A 20,023-nucleotide genomic window follows, 5' to 3' on the forward strand; every position below is an offset into this window, starting at 1 on the left:
GTCTACACTGAGGTCATGAGACCTCCTCAGTTGAGGATTGTTGTTCAGAAGCTTCCAGACTGTGTTGCAGCAGGGCTGGAGGTTAATGCAAATTAGGTTATTGGATTGGATGCATTTCATGACTTTTATGTGATTTCTGGATTTTACCCTGGATTCATGCAAATCCTGTGAAAGGTATGATTAGCAGAGCAGCTGGGTGTAACTGGGTTTTGATGGCAAGAATAGGAAGAAGCTGCATTTGTAGAGATCTGTGTGTGCATTAAATTCCATTAAGATGATGCTGATGGTGCAACTGGAACAGTTCAGGTTGTCTAACTAATGAAAAACTGAGATCAGGAGAATCTGTGCTTGGATCATTGACTAAACTGCTTTATGACTGTAGGCTCTGATGAGTTTAATCCTGTTGGTTCTAGCAATTTAAACTGGCAAGGTATTTATTGCGTGGTTGGTTGTGTTTTCAGCATGGTGTAAAAGCACTTACTTCCCTCTGGCTAGGATTGTGGTGCTACTGAAAGGCAGTGGGACGGAGCCGAGTGCTGGAATACCATGCTGTCAGGCTGTGCTGGACGGGTGTGCCATGTGCTTGTGTTGGTGCTGTGTCTGTCTGCGGCTGAGGACTTCGACTGGACAAAGAACGACCGCGGCTCCTTCTATTATGGCACTTTTCCAACTGGTATGACCTAACCACATTGAACACTCACTCGCAAAACAGGTGAGAGGTGGCTGAAGTACTGGGATGGCAACGCAGTGGTGTGCTTGTGACTAAACTGGAGAAAGCCCTGCTAGAGAAACCAACATAGTCCAACATGGCTGGTCACCAGCCTTTAATGTTATGCAGTGTTCTGTAGTGCAGCATTGTTTCCTTCAGCCTCATCGGTTTGACAGAATTCACGATTTTGCATGGTTTTCGTGTTATTATCCATCAGTGATGTCAGACTACAATACCCAGCATGCATTACACAAATACATCACACTGTCACTGGAAATCCCTCACCTACCCTTACAAAAAAAGGATACTTGGTCCACCTTTTAGTTTATAAAAGTATACTTTTATCATTGATGAATATCTTGAAAATATATGGTAATTACTCTGGATATGTACTTAATATTCAAAAAACACAAGCTTTGACATTTAATTTTAGCCCCTCTAAAGAATTGGTAAATAGGTATAACTTTAATTGGCACTCTTCATACATTCAATATCTTGGGGTCCGTTTATCAAAAGATCTATCACTTTTGATGGCCATAAATTTTAATCAGCTTAATAAAAAAATATATAAGGACTTGGACAGATGGGCCTTGCTTCCCCTAGATATGGGCAGCAGAATAAGGTCTGTCAAGATGAATATCCTCCCCAAATTATTATATTTATTTACAGCTTTACCTATAGAGATTCCTCTCAAACAGTTTAGGGAATGGGGACACACATATTTCTAGGTTTATTTGGAATAAAAAGAGGCCTCGAGTAAAATATTCTACTTTGATGCTGCCAAAAGAGAAGGGAGGCATGGCGCTTCCATGCTTAAAGGAATATTATGTTGCTGCTCAACTAAGACCACTTGTACTTTGGTGCAATCCAACCTATGAAGCGAAATGGAAGGATATAGAATTTTCACTAATGGATATTCCAATACAGTCAGTTTTAGGCTGTCTTGATAGGACTAAGGAATTATTGCAAATAAAGAATCAATGGGTTGGTTTTTCCTTTAAAATCTGGCTTGAGGTGATTAAAAGATTCCAGCTTCATAGAGAAATTAAAGTACTGAGTTGGCCAGCTTATAACCAACATTTTACTCCAGCATTGTATGATCATAGGTACAGACAGTGGTCTATAGGTGGTATTACCTCCCTCTGTAGAATGCTGTCAAATGGGGAATTTGACAGTTTCCAGAAATTATGCGACTCATTTGACCTTGGAAAACAGGATTTTTTTAGATATTTACAGATCCGTCACTTCTATATGAAAGAGGTTAAAGGCCCCAACCCGGGTCCTTTCTCAGGACTGACTCAGTTTTTTATGGAGGCATATAGGGGTGAAGGAAATAAAGGGGTTATTGGCAAACTCTACAAAATCATTTGTTTAATGAATAAAAATTCAACTAATTATGTGAGACTTCGATGGGAACAAGATATACAGGAAAAGATAACAGAGGAAGTATGGTCACGAGTATGGGAAAACCATTGTACTTCCACTAATTCATTGATTTGGAGGGATTTTTGCTGGAAGAGTCTGATCAGATTTTTTATAACGCCCAAACTCAAGTTAAGGTTAACTGGGGCCCACTTCCCCTGCTGGAGGGAGTGTGGGGCAATGGACGTAGGCCATGCGCATGTAGTATGGTGTTGCCCAAAAATGCAATCCTTTTGGATTAATATGGGGAGAATTATTTCCGACATCTTGGGTTTTAATGTGGAGGTCTCATTTAACTCTATGTATCTTGGTGTAACCCCTGAAGGGTTAAGTAAGAGTGATTGCTACCTATTGAATATATTTCTGATCGCTTGTAAGAAAGCTATTACTAAGTGCTGGCTCAGAAGAAACCCCCCAACTGTGGACCTTTTTGTTGAAATTGTTACTTATATTCGCTCCATGGAAATGTTGACTTACTCCGTACGTCTTCAAAAGGAGAGAGGGAAAAAAAACTGGATGAAATGGGATTGCTATACCCGAGAAAGCGTGGTGAACTGAGACCTTTGACTCTGATCATTCTGCCTTTTGTATGTAAACAGAGATTGTTGTTGAGTTTTATGTTTGAAATGTTGTACCTGTAAACCTCCGACTTTAAATAAGATCTCATGTACCTTTGATTATTTTATTTTTTTTTTTTTTCTCCTGTCGCCTCTTTTGTTTTTCTTTATGGATATGAATGTGAATTTGCACAAAACAAAAATAAAAATTAAGTAACAAAAGTATACTTTTATGTATATTTTAGTAATACTCTTTTATTTTAGTTTAAAAGAAGTATACTAATAGCACACTTGAACAAACTTCTTTTTTGTAAGGGAAATCCTGGCTGCTAGCTGCTGATCTAGATGCTATAAATATAGCTTTGGTGCTAGCTAGCATTAGTGATATAGCACTAATCTCAGTTGGTCTTCAATTTTTTTTCTTTGTTAAAAGAATAATTCAGCCTGCTAACAAAAACAATTTTAAAGAGCCTGTCCCCAGTTATCCACCCCAAAGAACTTATAGTCTTCCAAAATGTACTTCCACCTTCAAGATATATCATCAAAGGGGCTTTTTTAGTCTTTTAACCAGAACATCTCGCTTTAGAGACTACTGCAGCAACACTGTTTACAACAAATGTAACAATGGTTACATTTATCATTTTGGCTCAAGTATCCTTTTAACTTCATTTACATGCAGCACAAGTAGAATCGACTCCTTGAGCAAACTCTTTAAAGCAGTTAATAAATGCTATGTCTATGGTTACGATATCTACAAGAAGGCTAGTGAGTGTGAACTCACTCTAAGCTCTCTCTGACGGCAGGATTTTCGTGGGGTGCCGGCAGTTCAGCCTATCAAACCGAAGGCGCCTGGGACAAAGATGGGAAAGGACTGAGTATCTGGGATGTGTTCTCTCATAAAAAGGGAAAAGTCTCTCTGAATGATACAGGAGACTTTGCATGCGAGGGCTACTACAAACTGAAGGTGATTACAGCGAAATGGTCAATTGCATAAGTCAGCATTTGAAGCTTCTAAACACCTACAGCTAAAAAACTCTGTTCTGTACGTAGGATGACATATCCCTGATGAAGGAGCTCAACTTGAACCATTATCGCTTCTCAATCTCTTGGCCTAGGGTCATTCCCACTGGAATCAGATGTAAGAGACCATGATGCTTCCTTAGGCCAGACTCTCTCAATATAAAGATAAATAATATAATATGATTATGTTGAATATCACATTGTTCTGACTACCTTGGTTACATGTTTGCAGCTGACCATGTGAATGAGAAAGGAGTCAAGTACTATGATACCCTCATTGATCAGCTGCTGGAGAACAAAATTACTCCCATTGTGACCTTGTATCACTGGGACCTACCACAGGTGTGCATTCACAGTAATGAATTTGATATCAGTCTTATTGCCTTTGCTGTATTTACCTTTTTTTGCTTGTTATAAAAATAAACCTTTGTCAATGACTGTTTCTGTGATTTGGCAGGTTCTGCAGGAGAAGTACGGAGGGTGGCAGAACATCAGCATGGTTAATTACTTTAATGACTTTGCCAGCCTCTGCTTCGAGAGATTTGGAAACCGTGTGAAACATTGGATAACTTTCAATAACCCATGGGTATGGACTTGTTAATTCTGTACATCAAAGTTTCATGTTTTTGAAATTTGCCATTATATGAAATGTAATCTTTTCTTGTATGTCAGTCAGTGGCAGTAGAAGGCTATGAAACAGGAGAACATGCACCAGGCCTGAAGCTCAGAGGCACTGGGGCCTACAGGGCTGCTCACCACATCATCAAGGTAAGAGAACACAGACTTTGACTGGATATCCTACTTAATAAAATGATTCTTCTTTCTGACACACCAAACATTCCTTATATGAGTCGTCATGTTTGTCTCACTTATTGACCTTTCTGTATCCCTATCCTCAGTCACATGCCAAGGTATGGCATACATATGATAATCAGTGGCGAAACAAACAAAATGGTAATTAAGTTTCAGCTATATGTCACTTATTTATAGAACCTCTCTTCTGTGAGCCATTTTAAACGGTCTGGCCTGGTCCTCTGCCCCCTCATGCAGGTATGGTAGGGATCTCCCTGTCTGGGGACTGGGGAGAGCCAGTGGACATCACCAACCTGAAGGATATAGAAGCAGCTGAGAGATATGTCCAGTTCTACTTGGGCTGGTTTGCTACTCCCATCTTTCACGGAGACTATCCTCAAGTCATGAAGGACTTCGTTGGTATGTTTTACCATCTATCCAGTCCTGTAACAAATCCAGCCTGAACTCATTTTGTGTGATGTTCTTTGATGTGTATTTCTTTCTGTGGGCTAGTAGAGTGTTTGAGTATTTTGAGCATGATAGCCTACTTTTAGATGCTCATCTTAAGTGTTTTAATTAATAGTTCATTTTAAAGCTTAGGAGTTTTTAAAGAATGCATATTGGATTGCTATCAGATCACACTCAAGGCTTCAATATCAGTACTGGAAAAGAAAAAGTGGTATCGTGCCATCTCTAGAAATAAATGATAAACGATTCCTTCATATCCACTGTTTGTCCAGGGAGGAAAAGTGCTCAGCAAGGTTTGGGAACATCTCGACTCCCCACATTCTCTTCTCAGGAGAAGAGTTACATTAAAGGCACTTGTGACTTTCTGGGAGTGGGACACTTCACCACACGTTACATCACCCAGAAGACCTACCCTCCGGGCCGTGGCAGCACCTACTTCGCTGACCGTGACCTGGCCGAGCTGGTGGACCCACGCTGGCCTGATCCTGGTTCAGAGTGGCTCTACGCTGTGCCATGGGGCTTCCGCCGCCTGCTCAACTTTGTCAAGGTTTGTCAAACAGACTGTCCTTTTTACCAGTGGATTTTTCTTGGTTGTTCATCTACAATAAATCCATTGTCCTGTTCCTAACATTACTTCTGACTTCATAATTTCTGTAGACTCAGTATGGAAACCCAATGATCTACATTACTGAAAATGGAGTTTCTGAGAAGATGAAGTGCACAGAGCTGTGTGATGACTGGAGGATACAGTATTACAAGGACTACATCAACGAGATGCTGAAAGGCACGTGATTGACCACATTACATAACCAATACAAATCCCTTTGGGATATCAAGTACACTGAAATTTGATGTACTTGCTCTTGCCTTATTAACTTCTCTTCCCTTTTGGTCCCTGCAGCCATTCGAGATGGAGTGAATGTGAAGGGCTACACTGCCTGGTCTCTGCTGGATAAGTTTGAATGGGACGAGGGCTTCTCAGAGAGGTTTGGCCTGTACTATGTGGACTTTAAGAATAAGAATAAACCACGCTACCCCAAGGCCTCTGTTCAGTTCTACAAACGCATCATCAACTTCAATGGATTCCCTAATCAGAGAGAGGTAATAATGCTGCTCCCTCTGTGCTGATGTCAAGAGTATAAGATAGGAGTAAAGATCAACAACATCAACAAATGTAAAATTTACAAACTTTATCCCCAAAGCTTGATGAGCTAAGACTTGTCTTCTAAAGTTTTTTTTTTTTTAGTTTGGACCCTTGGACCCAGTGTAGCTTTCTTATATATAAAAAGCATGTCATACAATGTCAGAAACCACATAAGCAAGTCTATTTGAGTTTACCTAAAAGCTCTGCATGGTTTGAGACATGTCTGGTACCTGAAATCATGCAGTGTTGAATTAGGCATGCAGTTTGCATGATGCTAATTGTAGAGTATATGGTTCTGTTACGTGTTAGCTACACTAGCCTTTTAGTCTCAGTGCTAAAGTGAAGAAGTAAACTTTACCGTTAAGGAAAGGAGAAAACTGTGAATTTTTTTATTTTTCATCAAACTACTCCTTTAAAGGAAGCTCCCAGAGAGTTTTCTGTGAAACAAAACTTTAAACCACGGTAGAATTTGCATAAACACAGACTTTCAGAAGGAGTCAGAGAAGCAGAGGCAAGTTTATTTTCTCAAGACCGTTTATTACAAATATACCAAATCATTCATACTTGCACAGACAGCAGTAAGCAATTATATAACAGCACAAACATGGAACACTTTTATTTCCATGGAGCACACATTTGTGAGTCTCTAATGCAGACTTTCACGGACAGAACAAGCATTACTATAGAATTAGCACTAGCATGAGCTGACTAGTACGTCGTGTCTATGTACACAGCAGTACAGATAATGGATGTGTTCTGTATGGTTACTGGCAGGTCGAGAACTGGAAGAGGAAAGCTACAGAGACGTGTTCCTCAAGCAACCAGCTCTTGGCTGCAGGTCAGTACCCTTAGAGGTCCACTGCCTCATGAGACGAGTAGAGGAAAGGAACTAGCTGGGGCAAACAAAAAAAAAGATTCCACCTATAAGGAGCAGAATAAAAACAATGCATGAGAAATGAGAACATATGAAAAAAAGACCACAATTGCCTAATTCTACTTTTAAAATACACAAAAACTGCACTTCCTCACCCCTCCACTTTTGGATCTCTGCCACCCCATTATGCTAACCTCAAATAAGACAATCTATAATCACTTTCTGTACAGTCATTTACGTAGGGGATTGGCATGGAAGCCAAGAGAACAGTCAGAGGCTTTGGTGGAGGTCTAAAAGAGAGAACCTTATAATATCAGCCTTACCCTGCTAACAGGGTTTTTCTTTGTTTGCCCCTCCAGCTAGAAGAAAGTCCAAGGAAAATAAGGATCATGCAGAGATGCCAAAGGTTTGGCCAGTGCATGATGAAGTTTAGGAACTAAGGGTACATGTCAGAATAAATGTGTTCTTTTTGGCTTGGCAAGCTTTTCGCATTGTCCTGGAAAGCCTCAAAAGGGCTCTGTGTGGTCCAGTCATATGAATGAGGGGTTTCAGCCAGCCCAGATGTGGCCTATCCTGGACCCAGGAGGCCAGAATGCCTAGCAGTTCATGTCCAGGCCAGCTTCAGAAACCACATAATATGTAGTTACTTGAGCAGATTTCTAAGTTAGACAACACTGTTAAACCTCAACAGTCTCATTAATTCTTACTGTATAAAGCTGGTACTTGCCATAGACATGTCAATGAGTAAATCAGGCCAAAACTGTCTCAGTAAAGCTTATCAGAACTGACATGAGAAATGCTGTTGCTGGCACTGGGTGACTGCGTGGCATCTATGAGCATTAGAAAAGCTGCTTTGCTCCTGCTTTCATTGTGAGCAAAATTACATTTGTTTAACTCTTTGAGGGCTTTTTGACTGTTATGTGACAGCCAAAAGCTGCTCCTGCCAACATGGCTTTACCAAACTTCAAGCATCCAATCAGTCGTTCAGGTATAGTAATTTTTTCTTCTGGAGGAAACCACTTAATAAGCCTATTTTTATTTATATTTTTCATTTGCTTTAAATTATAATAATATTAGCATTGCTTAGCAAGTATTTTTTAAGCTGTGCATGTGGGTGTTTCATAACAGTGCAAAGTAACACTTGTTGAACTTCTAATGCAAACCAATGACATCACTTTTGTGCTGCACCCATAAAGTAATCTGATCCATTCTGTCATCACAGCGATGTGTTTATCATTTCAGAAATTCATATTGTGATTAACGATAAAAATATGATTTAGAGTACAGTCCTGCTCTTTAGTAGACATTGAAACGGACAGGCTTGTCCAGGATGCATGAGCCAGTTTGTGGCATTTCGATTTACAACCAATCAAATGCAGAGAACCACTGAGGGTTAACAGTGTTAGAAGAATATGTTCATCTTCATAAATTATTAAAGAGCCCATATCGTGAAAAAAATATTTTTACTAAAATAAGTTAGTATTTGTTTAATAAAAATTTAACAAACATAGAAATAAAATATATAAATTAAATATATTAAAAACATTGTTTAACTGTTCCCTCCCCAGTCCATACAGTCCAGATAGATAAACTATGCAAAAACATTCATATTTTGTGATATCACAAAAACAAATACATTTACATATATCTGCTGATTCAGACTTCAACTGTTTAGCTACAGAAACAGGCACAGAAACAAAAACAGCCTGTTTAATTCTAAGGGATAAACACAGGTTGGAAATTGATTATGTAAAAATTAATTATGATTGTTTTTAGAACATAAACACACACAACAGTATAACTGGACCCATGATATATAAAAAAATGTAGGATGTTGGCCCTTTAAGTAATACTACTAGCTAACCTAATTATATTACCACCATGGCAAGTGTGAACTATAGGGTAAGGCTCTGTAACACTCACATGTGGTACTTCGTAACTGAATTTGGATCATCATTTTTCTGAATTTACCTTATTGTTCCAGCTTAATATGTACAAGAAAAATATCAAACATCATCATGGCTCACAAATCCCATATTGGTGTATCCCTCTTTGTAAAAGAGATGATACAAAATTCCAGTCTATTCACCAGATTATTCCAGGCTATTCACCACATATGTGCCACAGAGACATGAAACATGGTAATAGGTACACAGAAAATATTTAGAAGCAGCAGGGAAGAATGAACTGAAAGATGTTTGATGTGAGAATAGCGTTGCCTGTGCTGTTGTTATAACCCTGTTGGATAGAAGTCAGCTTTCTGCCATGGGCACAACAGCCCTCAAAGGGTTAAACTGCCCTGATCTCATCCTAGGCCATCTCACCCAAGGCCATCTCTCTCTTTTCATTAGAGGAACAGCGGAGTATGGCTGCCAATATGCTAAGACTTATTCATGGTAAGCTGTCACACATATACACACACAGAAAACTGCTAGTAGAAAGAAAAGTGTTAACCCTTTGAGTGCTCTGAGCAAACTGATTTCTTTGTGTGATGCTAAGCAAATATGTTTCTGCTCATCCTTAACTGTGTGTGTGTGTACAAAACTACAAACAATTAGTTTGAGTGGTCCATTTTGAATGAGTAATACAATACTAAATCATTTGAGTGATGCTACATTAACAAGGCTAACAGTTCTTTATTTTGTGTTTTTCTCCCCCAGATCCATTGACCAGTCACATGGAGATGGTAACAGAGATTGTGGTCCCCACTGTGTGCACCCTCTGCATTTTGATCAGTGCAGTTTTTCTCATGTTCCTCCTTAGCAGACGCAATTAGCAGAGCACTGTTTAGGCCTGACCTCATTCAGATTACCATGTAATCAGACGCAGGATCTGACCTTTGCAGTGCTCTGTTAGTTAGAACACACACAGTTTTGAACTAGTTTATAGTGGGCCAATCCCTGTTGACATTCACCACAAAATCAGTTTCGAGTTGAAGCAAATAAAATTGGTTGCTTTACACATGACATGTGAAAATGACACTTTGATTTTCCCTTCAACAGCTGTCTTTCTGATTACCAAACCGTGGAGAGTTCAACATTATAAACAAAGAAAAAAACATTGTAGATCGAATATTGTATTTAAATGCTAACAGATCTTGCAGAGGCTATTTTAATTCTGCAAATAAACATTTCAATAAATGCACAGATTTTGCCTGTTGATTGACACTGACCTCCTAAATGAAGTTGGCCAGACTGCAACACACCAGGGTTCTGAAGTAGGCAGTCTTCTCACTCTCTGCACTCACTGAAATCTCCAATGGCAAACCTAAACAACAAGAGCCTAAATGAGATACCCATTTCTTCTAGCCACCAAAAAGCTACTGTAACGTGGACCCCAACCCTGGTTTATTTGTAAATAATGTAAATATGTATGATTAACAAAAAATAGAAGACAACTGGATTTTCTTCTACATAAGCGAGCAACCCAGTCAAAATTTTGGTGTTTAAACTCTTTTCTTTTTTTTTATTGTATCAGTTATACATGTTTTTTATATCATGAAAGTAGCAGTCATTTTGACTTGGCAGGGCTGTCTCTGTGGAGAGGTGCGAATTGTTTTCATTGCTTTCACCCTGATTGCTCGGTAGTCACAACATTTCACTCATACAGAGAGCCAACAATGCCCTAGTTATTCTCAGAACAGAGCTCAGAGGAAAAATAATTTATTGATGATATTAATGAAAAATATCAGTCACATTTCATTCTGCTGGCTTAATTGCCGCCACTGGTTAGCCTGCAAAAAGAGGATACTAAACGCTTCCTGCTGAATTGGGTGTTGAGAGTAAGAAAACACTAACATGTACTTAAAAGGGGTGCTCCAGGGCCAGGGTGCAGAACCTGTGTGTGAAAAATTATTAAAATAATGAAAAAATATGTGGCATGTGGAAAAACAAAGTAGGGTTTCACCTGAGTCAAAAGTGACATGATCCACAAGTGGTTTATCACTCAGATGCCAAGAGGTTTTGACCTCTCGTGACCCCTGCCCACTGGACACCTCCACCGCCCAGGAAGTTGGCTGCTCCCTGAGAAAGCAACAAACGTGCAATCATCATATGCCAAACCAATATCCATTACACCATATGAGATATAATTTTACTGGACAGAGCTTAGATTACAAAGGTCCAGTAGTTTATGCTTTTTCTTACGTCTGGTAGAAGTGGCTGATAAGAGCAGGTTTGATTTGCATCTCAAACACATGCTCTTCATTATAAGGTGCTGTTTTGTAGTATTGCAAACACGACCTAAAATTAAAAGAAAATATTATAAATAAACATGAACATAACAGATATTGGTAAAAGAACAAACGAGCGTGTGACTCACTGAGTGAAGAAGAAGAGGCGCTCATGAGGCAGGCTGAGGAAGCTACCGCAGGTGCCCAGAATCTCCAGCAGGTGGTGCAATTTCTTCAGTCTTACCACCTGCTCCTGTAGATCAACCTCGCTGCTCAGGTAGTAGCTCTGAACATCAGCCATCACACAAATGCACAAAGCACTGACTGTTAAAGCTCAGTTGTTCACTTCAGGATCCCACCAATATTTTGGAAAAAATACAGGTAAAGTAATTACCAGATGGCTGAGAGTCGTCAGCTCTTTCCCTGAGAGGCAAAATACATAAATGAGACTTTTTATGCAATCTCTTTTGAAAGCTTAAAGCATAAAGCATAAAATGCATAAAGTGTGCTAGTTATAAAAACAGCCCACAATGACCATTCCCTACTAAAACAAAAATGTGCCTCTGCTGATATACTAATTATTGTTATTACCAACGAGGTAGTTGATATAGTCTTTCCTCATCTTATCCAGGCCCAGTTCCAGGAGCATAATGGCAGGGGTCAGACCAGTGAGAGGCACTGCGTCCACTTGCTGCTGATAAGACTGCACAATCAGTTTACTCAAAGAGCTGCTGCTGTCCCTGTGCACCTGTATAGGATAAGATCACAAACACTTTACGTCAAAAAGAACCAAAATATCTGTGATAAGTCTTCATTTTAAAGGGAAGTAAAAAGAGAAACTTCTGTGTCCAGTTTCCCAGACAAGTATTAAGCCTAGTAATGGACTACATTTCCTTTCAATGGAAAAAAAATCTCCATTTAAAATGCTGTTTAGTCCAGAAAGAGGCTCTCCCCTGTTTGGGAAACTGACCTTGCCAACAAACTAAATTTCAGAGACATTCAAATACACACCCAAGGTTTAATCTGACCAAATCGCACAGCTTTGATGACTAATTTCAGAGAGTCTGTTATGTCTTGATATGAGGTCACACCTGCCAAAAGAAAGAGACAGATTATAAACAAAATCACAATTAGTACGATAATTTCTTAGAATCACACATCCCAAAATAAACACTCACTCTTCCTCATCTTCTCCCAGAGCTGCTCTGTGAAGTCCAAGTCTCCTCTCTCCATTGGCATAGAGCTGAAGCCTAGAATTGAGTCTGTCTTGGACTTCTGGTTGTTACAAGCAAATGAGATTAACCATAAACACCTACCACATAGTACATTAATGGAATAGATTAACTTCATACTTCATATTCCATTATACCTCTGATCCTTTCTGGCCTGGCACTGCATTTGCAACATTCTCCAGCCCTATGACAAAGAAGGAATGACACAGTGCATTAAACTGCAAGGGATAATGTCACGACTAACTCCATAATGATGTGAAATGTTACCCTCAATGAGTTCCCTTGTTAAGTCCACAGTAGACTGCGTCTCCAGCGGATCTAACCACTCAATCTCCCCAGTCCTCAATCCTTCAGCCAGCGCCTGTTAAAATAAAAGTACTCTTATAGATAAAACGGAAAAAGAGTGGTCTAAATCTGTATTACAGGTCATTTTCTGGACTGTGTGCCACAGCTCCTAAAACATGATCAATGAGCCATGTTTGTTAGAGGACCATCTGAATGGCCTTAACTACTGAGTGGCTTAGTAGTTAAAGGGAATACCACATATTATTCAACATTTCTGCATAACTGAATGGTTAAAATATAAACTAAGTCGTTCAGAGTAGTTTAACGTGAAATGCTCCATTATGGAGAAGGTTACCAAGTCAGAGTTGTTCACAGTGGTGGTGATAGGAACCAGGCACCCAAAGTGTTTAATGGCTCTAAAAGCTCCATCTTAGAAAGCTATTAGACAAAATAGTTACAAATACATTGCCTAATGTCTTTGTTTTTGGATAGTTTTGAGATAAGATTTTGGTCTAAATCACATTCTTTTAAAATCCTTTTTATGTCTGAGAGGCACATGCAGGCCATTGTAAGGCAAAAATAGTATCCAAAGAATTTTTTTCGTTCTTCAGATTTACCACTGCTTTACCATTATCAACATTAGAGAATGTACGATCTGGTGGTTTTGAATAACAAATAAAATGGGGCAATATTTGTATTATAGTCATCACAACCCCTGGTTCCTACCGCAACCGCTTTAAAGAAATTGAAAGCAATAAGTTTTTCTACTATTAACCATTTCACATTGAACCACTCTAAATGACTGAGTTTATTATGTCAGCAATTATGTCAGAATTATGAAGAAATTTTGAAAATTCAGTGGAATAACATATCTGTTATTAACATGGCTGACAATATGCCTGCCTTGTTCAAGGCTAAAGAAGATGCAACTGGCTACTAGACAGACGTATAGGATAAACTTAGTGTATGTTCTTATGGCTCTGCTGGCTCAGACATACCAAAAGAAATTCCAGCTCTCTGAACTTCTGAAACATTGGGCTCCTGATGTCTCCAACTGTCACTTTGATTTGCTGCACAAAATGAAGAAGATAAACAAAAAAATGGCAAAATGTTCAGTCTATTGAATCTTTGTCAGCAAACGTAATTGTTTGTGGTTGGTAACGATGACAACTGCAAAGAATGATTTTCAAGAGGCAAAATAAACCTGAAAACAGGAATGGCCAGAGACCCAACCGTTAAGATGCACATAAAACTGAGACACCAAATTGAATACTACAGAAAAAAAAAAGATTTATGTTTACCAGAGTGACCATAGATGACAGGGGAGGGGTCTCCAGAATCTTCTCTACATTAGTCCATCTGAAGGTGGCCATTACGCTGCTCTGAGAATCAATAACCAGGCTTTCCTCCTTCACTGAGCAGAAGAGGTTGTATTCAGCCCAGCCTTTTGTCACCACCTACAGAAGACAGTAACACAAATAAATTAAGATGTGGCACAGAAGTGTAAACTTAAATCAATATTACAGAAAAAAGAGAAAGAGCCTGAATGTGTTACTGCTGAGGAATGGTGTCTGTTCTGGTGCTCTTGTTTAAGTTGATCCATTGTGATGAAAGAGGTCTCATCTGCTGTTGCCCCTGGATGAAGTGTGGATTGAAAATAAAACATGAGCTTGGAAACCAATTTTTAGTCTATTTGAAAAGTGTTTGAGCCCACTTTTTGTAACCCAACTAAACAATACATTTCTCCTGCATTGCCAGAAATCTGAAACGCAGTGGTTTCAGACTAAGATCAAGTTGTGTGTTGAAGTCAGACATTACCTTTGCAGCTGACTGTGTACAGTTTGACTGCTGTAGCCTTGCCACCAACATAGACTGTCTCTGCCCCCAGCCAGGAAGTGCCAGCAGGGTCAGACATGTCACAGCGTACCCAGAGAGGGTGCAGAACATGGGCTTCCACCTGGGCCATGTTGGGGTTCTGAGACATAGCGTACCAGGAAAGCAGCTGTCTGTGCACCCAGAGGAAAATGTAAAGATTTTAATTCCAACAGAGACAGGTCACTAACTTAACAAAAAATATTTAAAAAATGACCCACTGCAATACAGATAAGCTCACTACACCTTGCTGTATTGATGGAGAGAGGTAGCGGCCCGATGTAATGGTGCTCCAGTTTAACTGACACTTCTTCATTGAGACTGGTTTCCTCTGCACTTTCTGTGCCCTCAGTTTCATGTTCTGGTGGCTTTTCAAAGGAAATTAGTCAGTAGTGAAGTGGTCATTTTCACAGTTTATGTTTTATTTTGTCCAGGTTTACTTACCATTTTCTCACAGATGAAGACAAGTTGGTTTCCTTCGATAATGCTTAGAAGGGCCTCATTATTGTGTTTTGACATTTTAATATTGTCCTGTAACAACAGAGAAGTTACATGTCAATATAGCAATATCAACGATCGTACGCAAACGAACTTTTGTTCTCCACCAGTCACTCAGCGGAGGAGGTTACACCTCCAGTTTTACCTGATATGTCCAAGAATCCTTATCATCATCCTGGCAAAACCTATGAAATAACATAATAATATATTACACTAACAGTGCAACAACATACACTCCAAATACTGGAATAAATGACCGCCTTGCAGTGATCTTTTCCGTGCAGTGACATCGCTGCTAACAGCAGCAGCCTTCCTCTCTCATCTCTCATAACACAAAACTACAGCGGCGCTGAGTAACGTTAGCTACGTTACAAATCAAACTCAACTGTAAAGCGAGAAAAACAAAGTATTTAATAAAACCACTTACTTGAGAAAATGGATAAAGCGTTTAGCCTTCGAAATAATATTATCTTTCATTGTCTTGCATGTGTTAAATTTCAATAACAGTGGGTGCGAATACGACTTCTTAAAAAGTTATTTCACTCCGACACCGGTTTAACAGAAAAATAATTCCTCCAGCCCGCCGCATTACGTCACCAAGGTCACAAGTCATTAGTTCACGCCCACATCAAGAAATAATCATTATGAGAAAATACAAACGTTATATTTTTTTATTTACACAATGTAAAAGTATTTACCCAGATACTACACTTTTAATTACAGTATGTATGATTTTTTTACTACGTTATTAAATAGACCGGGCATTCTGAAAGTAGTCCGGCCGCCACGTCTTTCATCCGCAAGTCCTCAAAAGATATATATAGTCCCAAAGTTTATTATCACATTCACAGGATTTTCTGTTACGGTGAAGATTTTATTAAATTATAAATTATATATTATCAATTCTAGACAATATTGCATAGATATTACTACAAAACTAAAAGGGAAAACAAAAATCAGTCTTAAAGCGGAAGTGAGGCGCTGTCGGATGTATATAGTGGTGACGGTGTACTGCTATCTTCCTTTTCTTCCGTGGCCGCCATTGAGAGAGGAGCGAGGTTCCTGGCGAGCCGTGAACTTTTTTCAGAATGGTAAAGATTAACGTTGTTACTATGTTTCTGAACATCAGTTTATGGTTGCGTTGTTGAGGGCTTACAGCGCAAGTGTAAGGTGGCCCATACTCTTGTGTAAATGTTGATTTTGATGGGTTTTTCTGAGAGGCCGGGTGGCGGAGCTTTCGGGAGCCATTTTGATCACTAGTACGGGTTTTCAGAGCTGCACGTGCGAGTGTGGCGGTTAGCTGTAGCTGCCTGGCTAATGTGAAAATTTCATATGATGTTAAATCTAGTGCAAGCAGCAGATCTGTATTAAGGCTGTTTTTTTGCATATGTTGACATTCAGTAACACTTGCTTCGTTGCTGTTTAGTGGTTTCACGTAACAGTTATATAGCTAGCTTAACCGCTACGGCCTATAGCTAATTAGCTAACTAACGCTAGCTAGGTTACTGCCATGGCCATACTATCAGTAGTTTTCAATTAATCGTCGATCTAAAAATGTTTAACACCAGTAAACCGAAGTGTGATGAGTGTGGTAATAGGACTGCTGCAGAATAACAGACTCTGACTTGTTTTAAACCGACCTCTCGCTGATTTAGCTAATAAATAGCGCCGTGTAACTTGAGCTCGACACGCAGATACTTGTTGGCTGAATGCTGGTGTAATTCAGATTGATAATATAGTTACCCGTGCGTACAGTATTGCAGTTGTTTTGCACACCAGAGGATAGGCTAACCTGAAACAGCACTTTGGTGGATTCTGATTTTGCCATGATGGTGTAATTTGCGTCCGACTCTGTAACCAGCGACAGTTGCCTGCTGTCTGATGCTGGCGCAGAGGGGTGACGACAACCGAGGCTGAGCAAAATTAAATCTTTTGAGCGATCGTTAAGTCACACGTGAAATGAGGGTCTAACGATGCGTTTGCTTTCCAGGCTTGTGCCCGACCGTTAATCTCGGTGTACTCCGAGAAAGGTGAGACCTCAGGCAAAAACGTGGTTTTGCCTGCTGTGTTCAAGGCTCCCATCCGCCCGGATGTTGTGAACTTTGTGCATACCAACATGCGCAAGAACAAGCGTCAGCCCTACGCCGTCAGTGAACTGGCCGGTGAGTTTTCATATTTGCAATCGGAGTGAGATGGAAACCTTCCTTTTCTATTTTGTGGTCTCTTGAATGAAACCCTTAACTCAAGTTACAATTTCTAGTCCTGATGCCTGTTAATTTTTTTTGATGATATCATGATAAAGTAATGCTAAGCTCAGGTCACCAGACAAGTGCTGAGTCCTGGGGCACAGGCAGAGCTGTGGCCCGTATCCCCAGAGTGCGTGGTGGCGGTACCCACCGCTCTGGTCAGGGTGCTTTTGGAAACGTATCCTTAGGTCACACGTGAACTTGCGTACTCCTTACTCTTGACTTGCGTTTAATAAAAACGCTTGCTGTGATGGTGTAATTTGCGTCTTACTCTGCACACAGCGACAGTTGCCTGCTGTCACATGCTGGTGCTGAAGGCTGACGAACATCAATTCTGAGCAGGTTTATGAATATCTTGAGGGTCCTGTTATTGTTTGGTGTTCCTTTAAGTGCAGTGTGTTGACCCTTGACTGAAGTGTAGATGTGTCGTGGTGGCCGCATGTTCGCCCCAACAAAGACCTGGCGCCGTTGGCACCGCAGGATCAACGTCACCCAGAAGCGTTATGCCATCTGCTCTTCCCTTGCTGCTTCAGCCCTTCCTGCCCTGGTCATGGCCAGAGGTGAGTGTGCAACTGTGGACAGGTTAGCCCCAAGTGGGGCACTTTGAGAGATGGTTTTTATACTGTTCAGAACTTAGCAAGGCCCACATTCTCAGCAGTGCATAATTGCACTGTTAACTGAGTGATATGCCACCTCTAGGCATGTCTCAATCAGTCCAGTGCTAGATAAACCTCAGTTAGCAGAAGGGAGTGCCGAAAATTGGTGTTTCCCTTTTGAAGGCTGAGAACAATCTTGTTAATATTTTAAGGGATCATGATCAGGTTCTGGTCATGGTTGTTAATACTCTGTGGATCTATATTGTAGGGCACCGCATTGAGGAGATTCCTGAGGTGCCACTTGTTGTTGATGACAAAGTTGAGGGATACAAGAAGACAAAAGAGGCAGTGCTTCTGCTGAAGAAGCTGAAGGCATGGAATGACATCAAGAAGGTGACAGGCTTATTTTTATTGGTGTTTACATATTTTCTTCTCACAGTCAGTCCTTAGTTGGATTTAGTGAGACTTTGGTGGTCTTATTTATTTATATTTTGACCCAACAGGTTTACGCCTCACAGCGCATGCGTGCCGGCAAGGGTAAAATGAGAAACCGCAGACGTATTCAGCGCAAGGGCCCATGCATCATCTACAATGACGACAACGGTGTTACAAAAGCTTTCAGAAATATCCCAGGTATGTTCTGGATCACTTGTTAGTTCATGCCCCATCCCCCACCAGCTGTGATGAGTTCTACTTCAGGTCCGTGTTTATGAATCCTGTGATTTTTGTAGAAGTGCTGAGTTAGCTGGGTTGGGGAAATGGTGTACTTTCCTATGTACTATAAGTAGCTTTTTAATTTATTGTAGTTTTTGCTTGTCATCAGGTGTTACACTGCAGCGAGTGAGCAAACTGGACCTCCTGAAACTTGCCCCTGGTGGTCACATTGGCCGTTTCTGCATCTGGACTGAGAGCGCTTTCCGCAAGCTGGATGACCTCTATGGCACCTGGCGCAAGCCTTCCACCCTCAAGGTGGATTACAAGTGAGTTACTTTCAGTTCACAAACTACCCTAAATCATTACCTTTCTAATCTACAGTGATGAGCTTCCACTTCGGTCCGTGTTTATGAGCACCATGATTTTTTTTGAAGTTCTGAGTCAGTTTGTGCTTCATTGTCCTTCAAAATGATCAGTAGCTTTTAGAAATACTGACTAGTTTTACTTGATCTCTCCACCAGCCTGCCAATGCACAAAATGACCAACACAGATCTGGGTAGACTCCTGCAGAGTGAGGAAATCCAGAAAGCACTTCATGCTCCCAAGTAAGGCTTGTTTTGAGTGTTCCCATTGCTACTTGGATATAGAGTGACTTGGATTTTGAGGCATTTGCTTATGTTTGCAGTTCTTTGTGTCTAATGAACAAATTGTCATTTGTAGCAAAAAGATTAAGCGCAGAGTTCTCAAGAAGAACCCATTGAAGAACTTGAGGGTTATGATGAAACTCAACCCTTACGCCAAGACAGCACGCCGTCGTGCCATCTTGCAGCACAAACCCGAGGTATGTATACCTGAAGCCTGAGCAATAAAAACAGGCCTTTGAACTTGAAAATGTACTAAGAACAAACATACGTTAATGACTTTCCTCTCAACAGATCAAGGCTAAAATGTTGAAGCCGAAGGTGAAGAGGGTTAGGAAGGCCAAGAAGCCAGCAGCAGCTGCTCCTACTCCTGCAACTGAGTAGATCTGTGTTCATACACTGCAGTCTGGCAATGGTTTCAACCAATAAACATCTAAAGTGAACGCTCTTTCAAGTCTGTCTTTGAAGACTGTTTTGTACTTGCAGCTCATCTTCCACACAGGGGCCCAAGACTAGTGTTGCACCCCCTTAATGGAACACATTATGTAATATAAAATATGCTGTCAAACTGAAATTATGGAGACCCTAAGCAACCCTTGCAGTGGCTACTCAATGTTACTGTATTAATTCTTGTACAGTTTGTAATTGAACACAAAGGAAACAGTTCATTCCAGTCTGACTCAACTGTGGTGTTATGGCAAAGAAGCAGTCAGGATGACAAAATAATTGAGAAGTAAAGTTCAAGTAAGTGTATGAATAATAATTATGGAAATTTCCATGTGTTTTCTTTCTAGTTTGCAAGTTACACAACTTATGTAACTACTTAGCTTGTTTAGACTGTT

The 20,023-nt window shown here is 40.2% G+C and overlaps 3 protein-coding genes and 5 non-coding genes across 8 annotated transcripts; 7 read left to right on the forward strand and 1 right to left on the reverse strand.

Annotated features, from left to right (window-relative positions):
• The first annotated feature begins 45 nt into the window (after positions 1-45).
• Positions 46-9,762, forward strand: lctlb (lactase-like b). The gene is made up of 13 exons (XM_036585267.1): positions 46-673; positions 3,492-3,652; positions 3,739-3,826; positions 3,941-4,050; positions 4,166-4,294; positions 4,381-4,476; positions 4,608-4,662; positions 4,759-4,920; positions 5,241-5,515; positions 5,626-5,752; positions 5,870-6,069; positions 6,887-6,950; positions 9,647-9,762. The coding sequence occupies exons 1-13, from the start codon at positions 547-549 to the stop codon at positions 9,760-9,762; spliced, it is 1,710 nt and encodes a 569-aa protein (XP_036441160.1). The 5' UTR covers positions 46-546.
• zwilch (zwilch kinetochore protein) lies at positions 6,672-16,089 on the reverse strand. Its single transcript, XM_036585266.1, has 19 exons — positions 15,472-16,089; positions 15,190-15,229; positions 14,991-15,077; positions 14,793-14,914; positions 14,493-14,680; positions 14,230-14,309; positions 13,976-14,131; positions 13,673-13,744; positions 12,657-12,750; positions 12,527-12,573; positions 12,336-12,432; positions 12,169-12,248; positions 11,749-11,905; positions 11,552-11,580; positions 11,307-11,443; positions 11,132-11,227; positions 10,893-11,008; positions 10,159-10,253; positions 6,672-7,033 (listed from the first exon to the last, which is right to left on the reverse strand). The coding sequence occupies exons 1-18, from the start codon at positions 15,519-15,521 to the stop codon at positions 10,162-10,164; spliced, it is 1,740 nt and encodes a 579-aa protein (XP_036441159.1). The 5' UTR covers positions 15,522-16,089; the 3' UTR covers positions 6,672-7,033; positions 10,159-10,161.
• On the forward strand, positions 16,020-19,635 carry rpl4 (ribosomal protein L4). Its single transcript, XM_036585269.1, has 10 exons — positions 16,020-16,135; positions 17,035-17,206; positions 17,362-17,468; positions 17,712-17,850; positions 18,155-18,279; positions 18,390-18,519; positions 18,710-18,866; positions 19,062-19,145; positions 19,261-19,381; positions 19,476-19,635. The coding sequence occupies exons 1-10, from the start codon at positions 16,133-16,135 to the stop codon at positions 19,563-19,565; spliced, it is 1,128 nt and encodes a 375-aa protein (XP_036441162.1). The 5' UTR covers positions 16,020-16,132; the 3' UTR covers positions 19,566-19,635.
• On the forward strand, positions 16,867-16,964 carry LOC118818578. The gene has a single exon (XR_005008092.1). It is a non-coding gene; the product is annotated as a small nucleolar RNA SNORD16 (small nucleolar RNA).
• Positions 17,534-17,631, forward strand: LOC118818577. Its single transcript, XR_005008091.1, has one exon. It is a non-coding gene; the product is annotated as a small nucleolar RNA SNORD16 (small nucleolar RNA).
• Positions 17,956-18,082, forward strand: LOC118818580. The gene has a single exon (XR_005008094.1). It is a non-coding gene; the product is annotated as a small nucleolar RNA SNORA35 (small nucleolar RNA).
• Positions 18,562-18,630, forward strand: LOC118818575. Its single transcript, XR_005008089.1, has one exon. It is a non-coding gene; the product is annotated as a small nucleolar RNA SNORD18 (small nucleolar RNA).
• LOC118818576 lies at positions 18,916-18,984 on the forward strand. Its single transcript, XR_005008090.1, has one exon. It is a non-coding gene; the product is annotated as a small nucleolar RNA SNORD18 (small nucleolar RNA).
• Positions 19,636-20,023: the final 388 nt, after the last annotated feature.

This window comes from Colossoma macropomum, unplaced genomic scaffold (assembly GCF_904425465.1).
Source record: "Colossoma macropomum unplaced genomic scaffold, Colossoma_macropomum, whole genome shotgun sequence".
NCBI classification, from domain to species: domain Eukaryota; kingdom Metazoa; phylum Chordata; class Actinopteri; order Characiformes; family Serrasalmidae; genus Colossoma; species Colossoma macropomum.

Bases quoted from the DNA above. Each gene is read 5' to 3' on its own strand.
- rpl4 (XM_036585269.1), top strand. The intron at 18,867-19,061 runs GTGAGTTACTTT...TCTCTCCACCAG, and splicing joins ACCCTCAAGGTGGATTACAA to CCTGCCAATGCACAAAATGA. The intron at 19,146-19,260 runs GTAAGGCTTGTT...TGTCATTTGTAG, and splicing joins AAAGCACTTCATGCTCCCAA to CAAAAAGATTAAGCGCAGAG.
- lctlb (XM_036585267.1), top strand. From the start codon at position 547: ATGCTGTCAGGCTGTGCTGGACGGGTGTGCCATGTGCTTGTGTTGGTG. The intron at 5,753-5,869 runs GCACGTGATTGA...TGGTCCCTGCAG, and splicing joins CATCAACGAGATGCTGAAAG to CCATTCGAGATGGAGTGAAT. The intron at 6,070-6,886 runs GTAATAATGCTG...GGTTACTGGCAG, and splicing joins GATTCCCTAATCAGAGAGAG to GTCGAGAACTGGAAGAGGAA.
- zwilch (XM_036585266.1), bottom strand. From the start codon at position 15,521: ATGAAAGATAATATTATTTCGAAGGCTAAACGCTTTATCCATTTTCTC. The intron at 13,745-13,975 runs GTAAACATAAAT...CATTTTGTGCAG, and splicing joins TGTCATCTATGGTCACTCTG to CAAATCAAAGTGACAGTTGG. The intron at 12,249-12,335 runs GTGAGTGTTTAT...TTCTTTTGGCAG, and splicing joins CTGGGAGAAGATGAGGAAGA to GTGTGACCTCATATCAAGAC.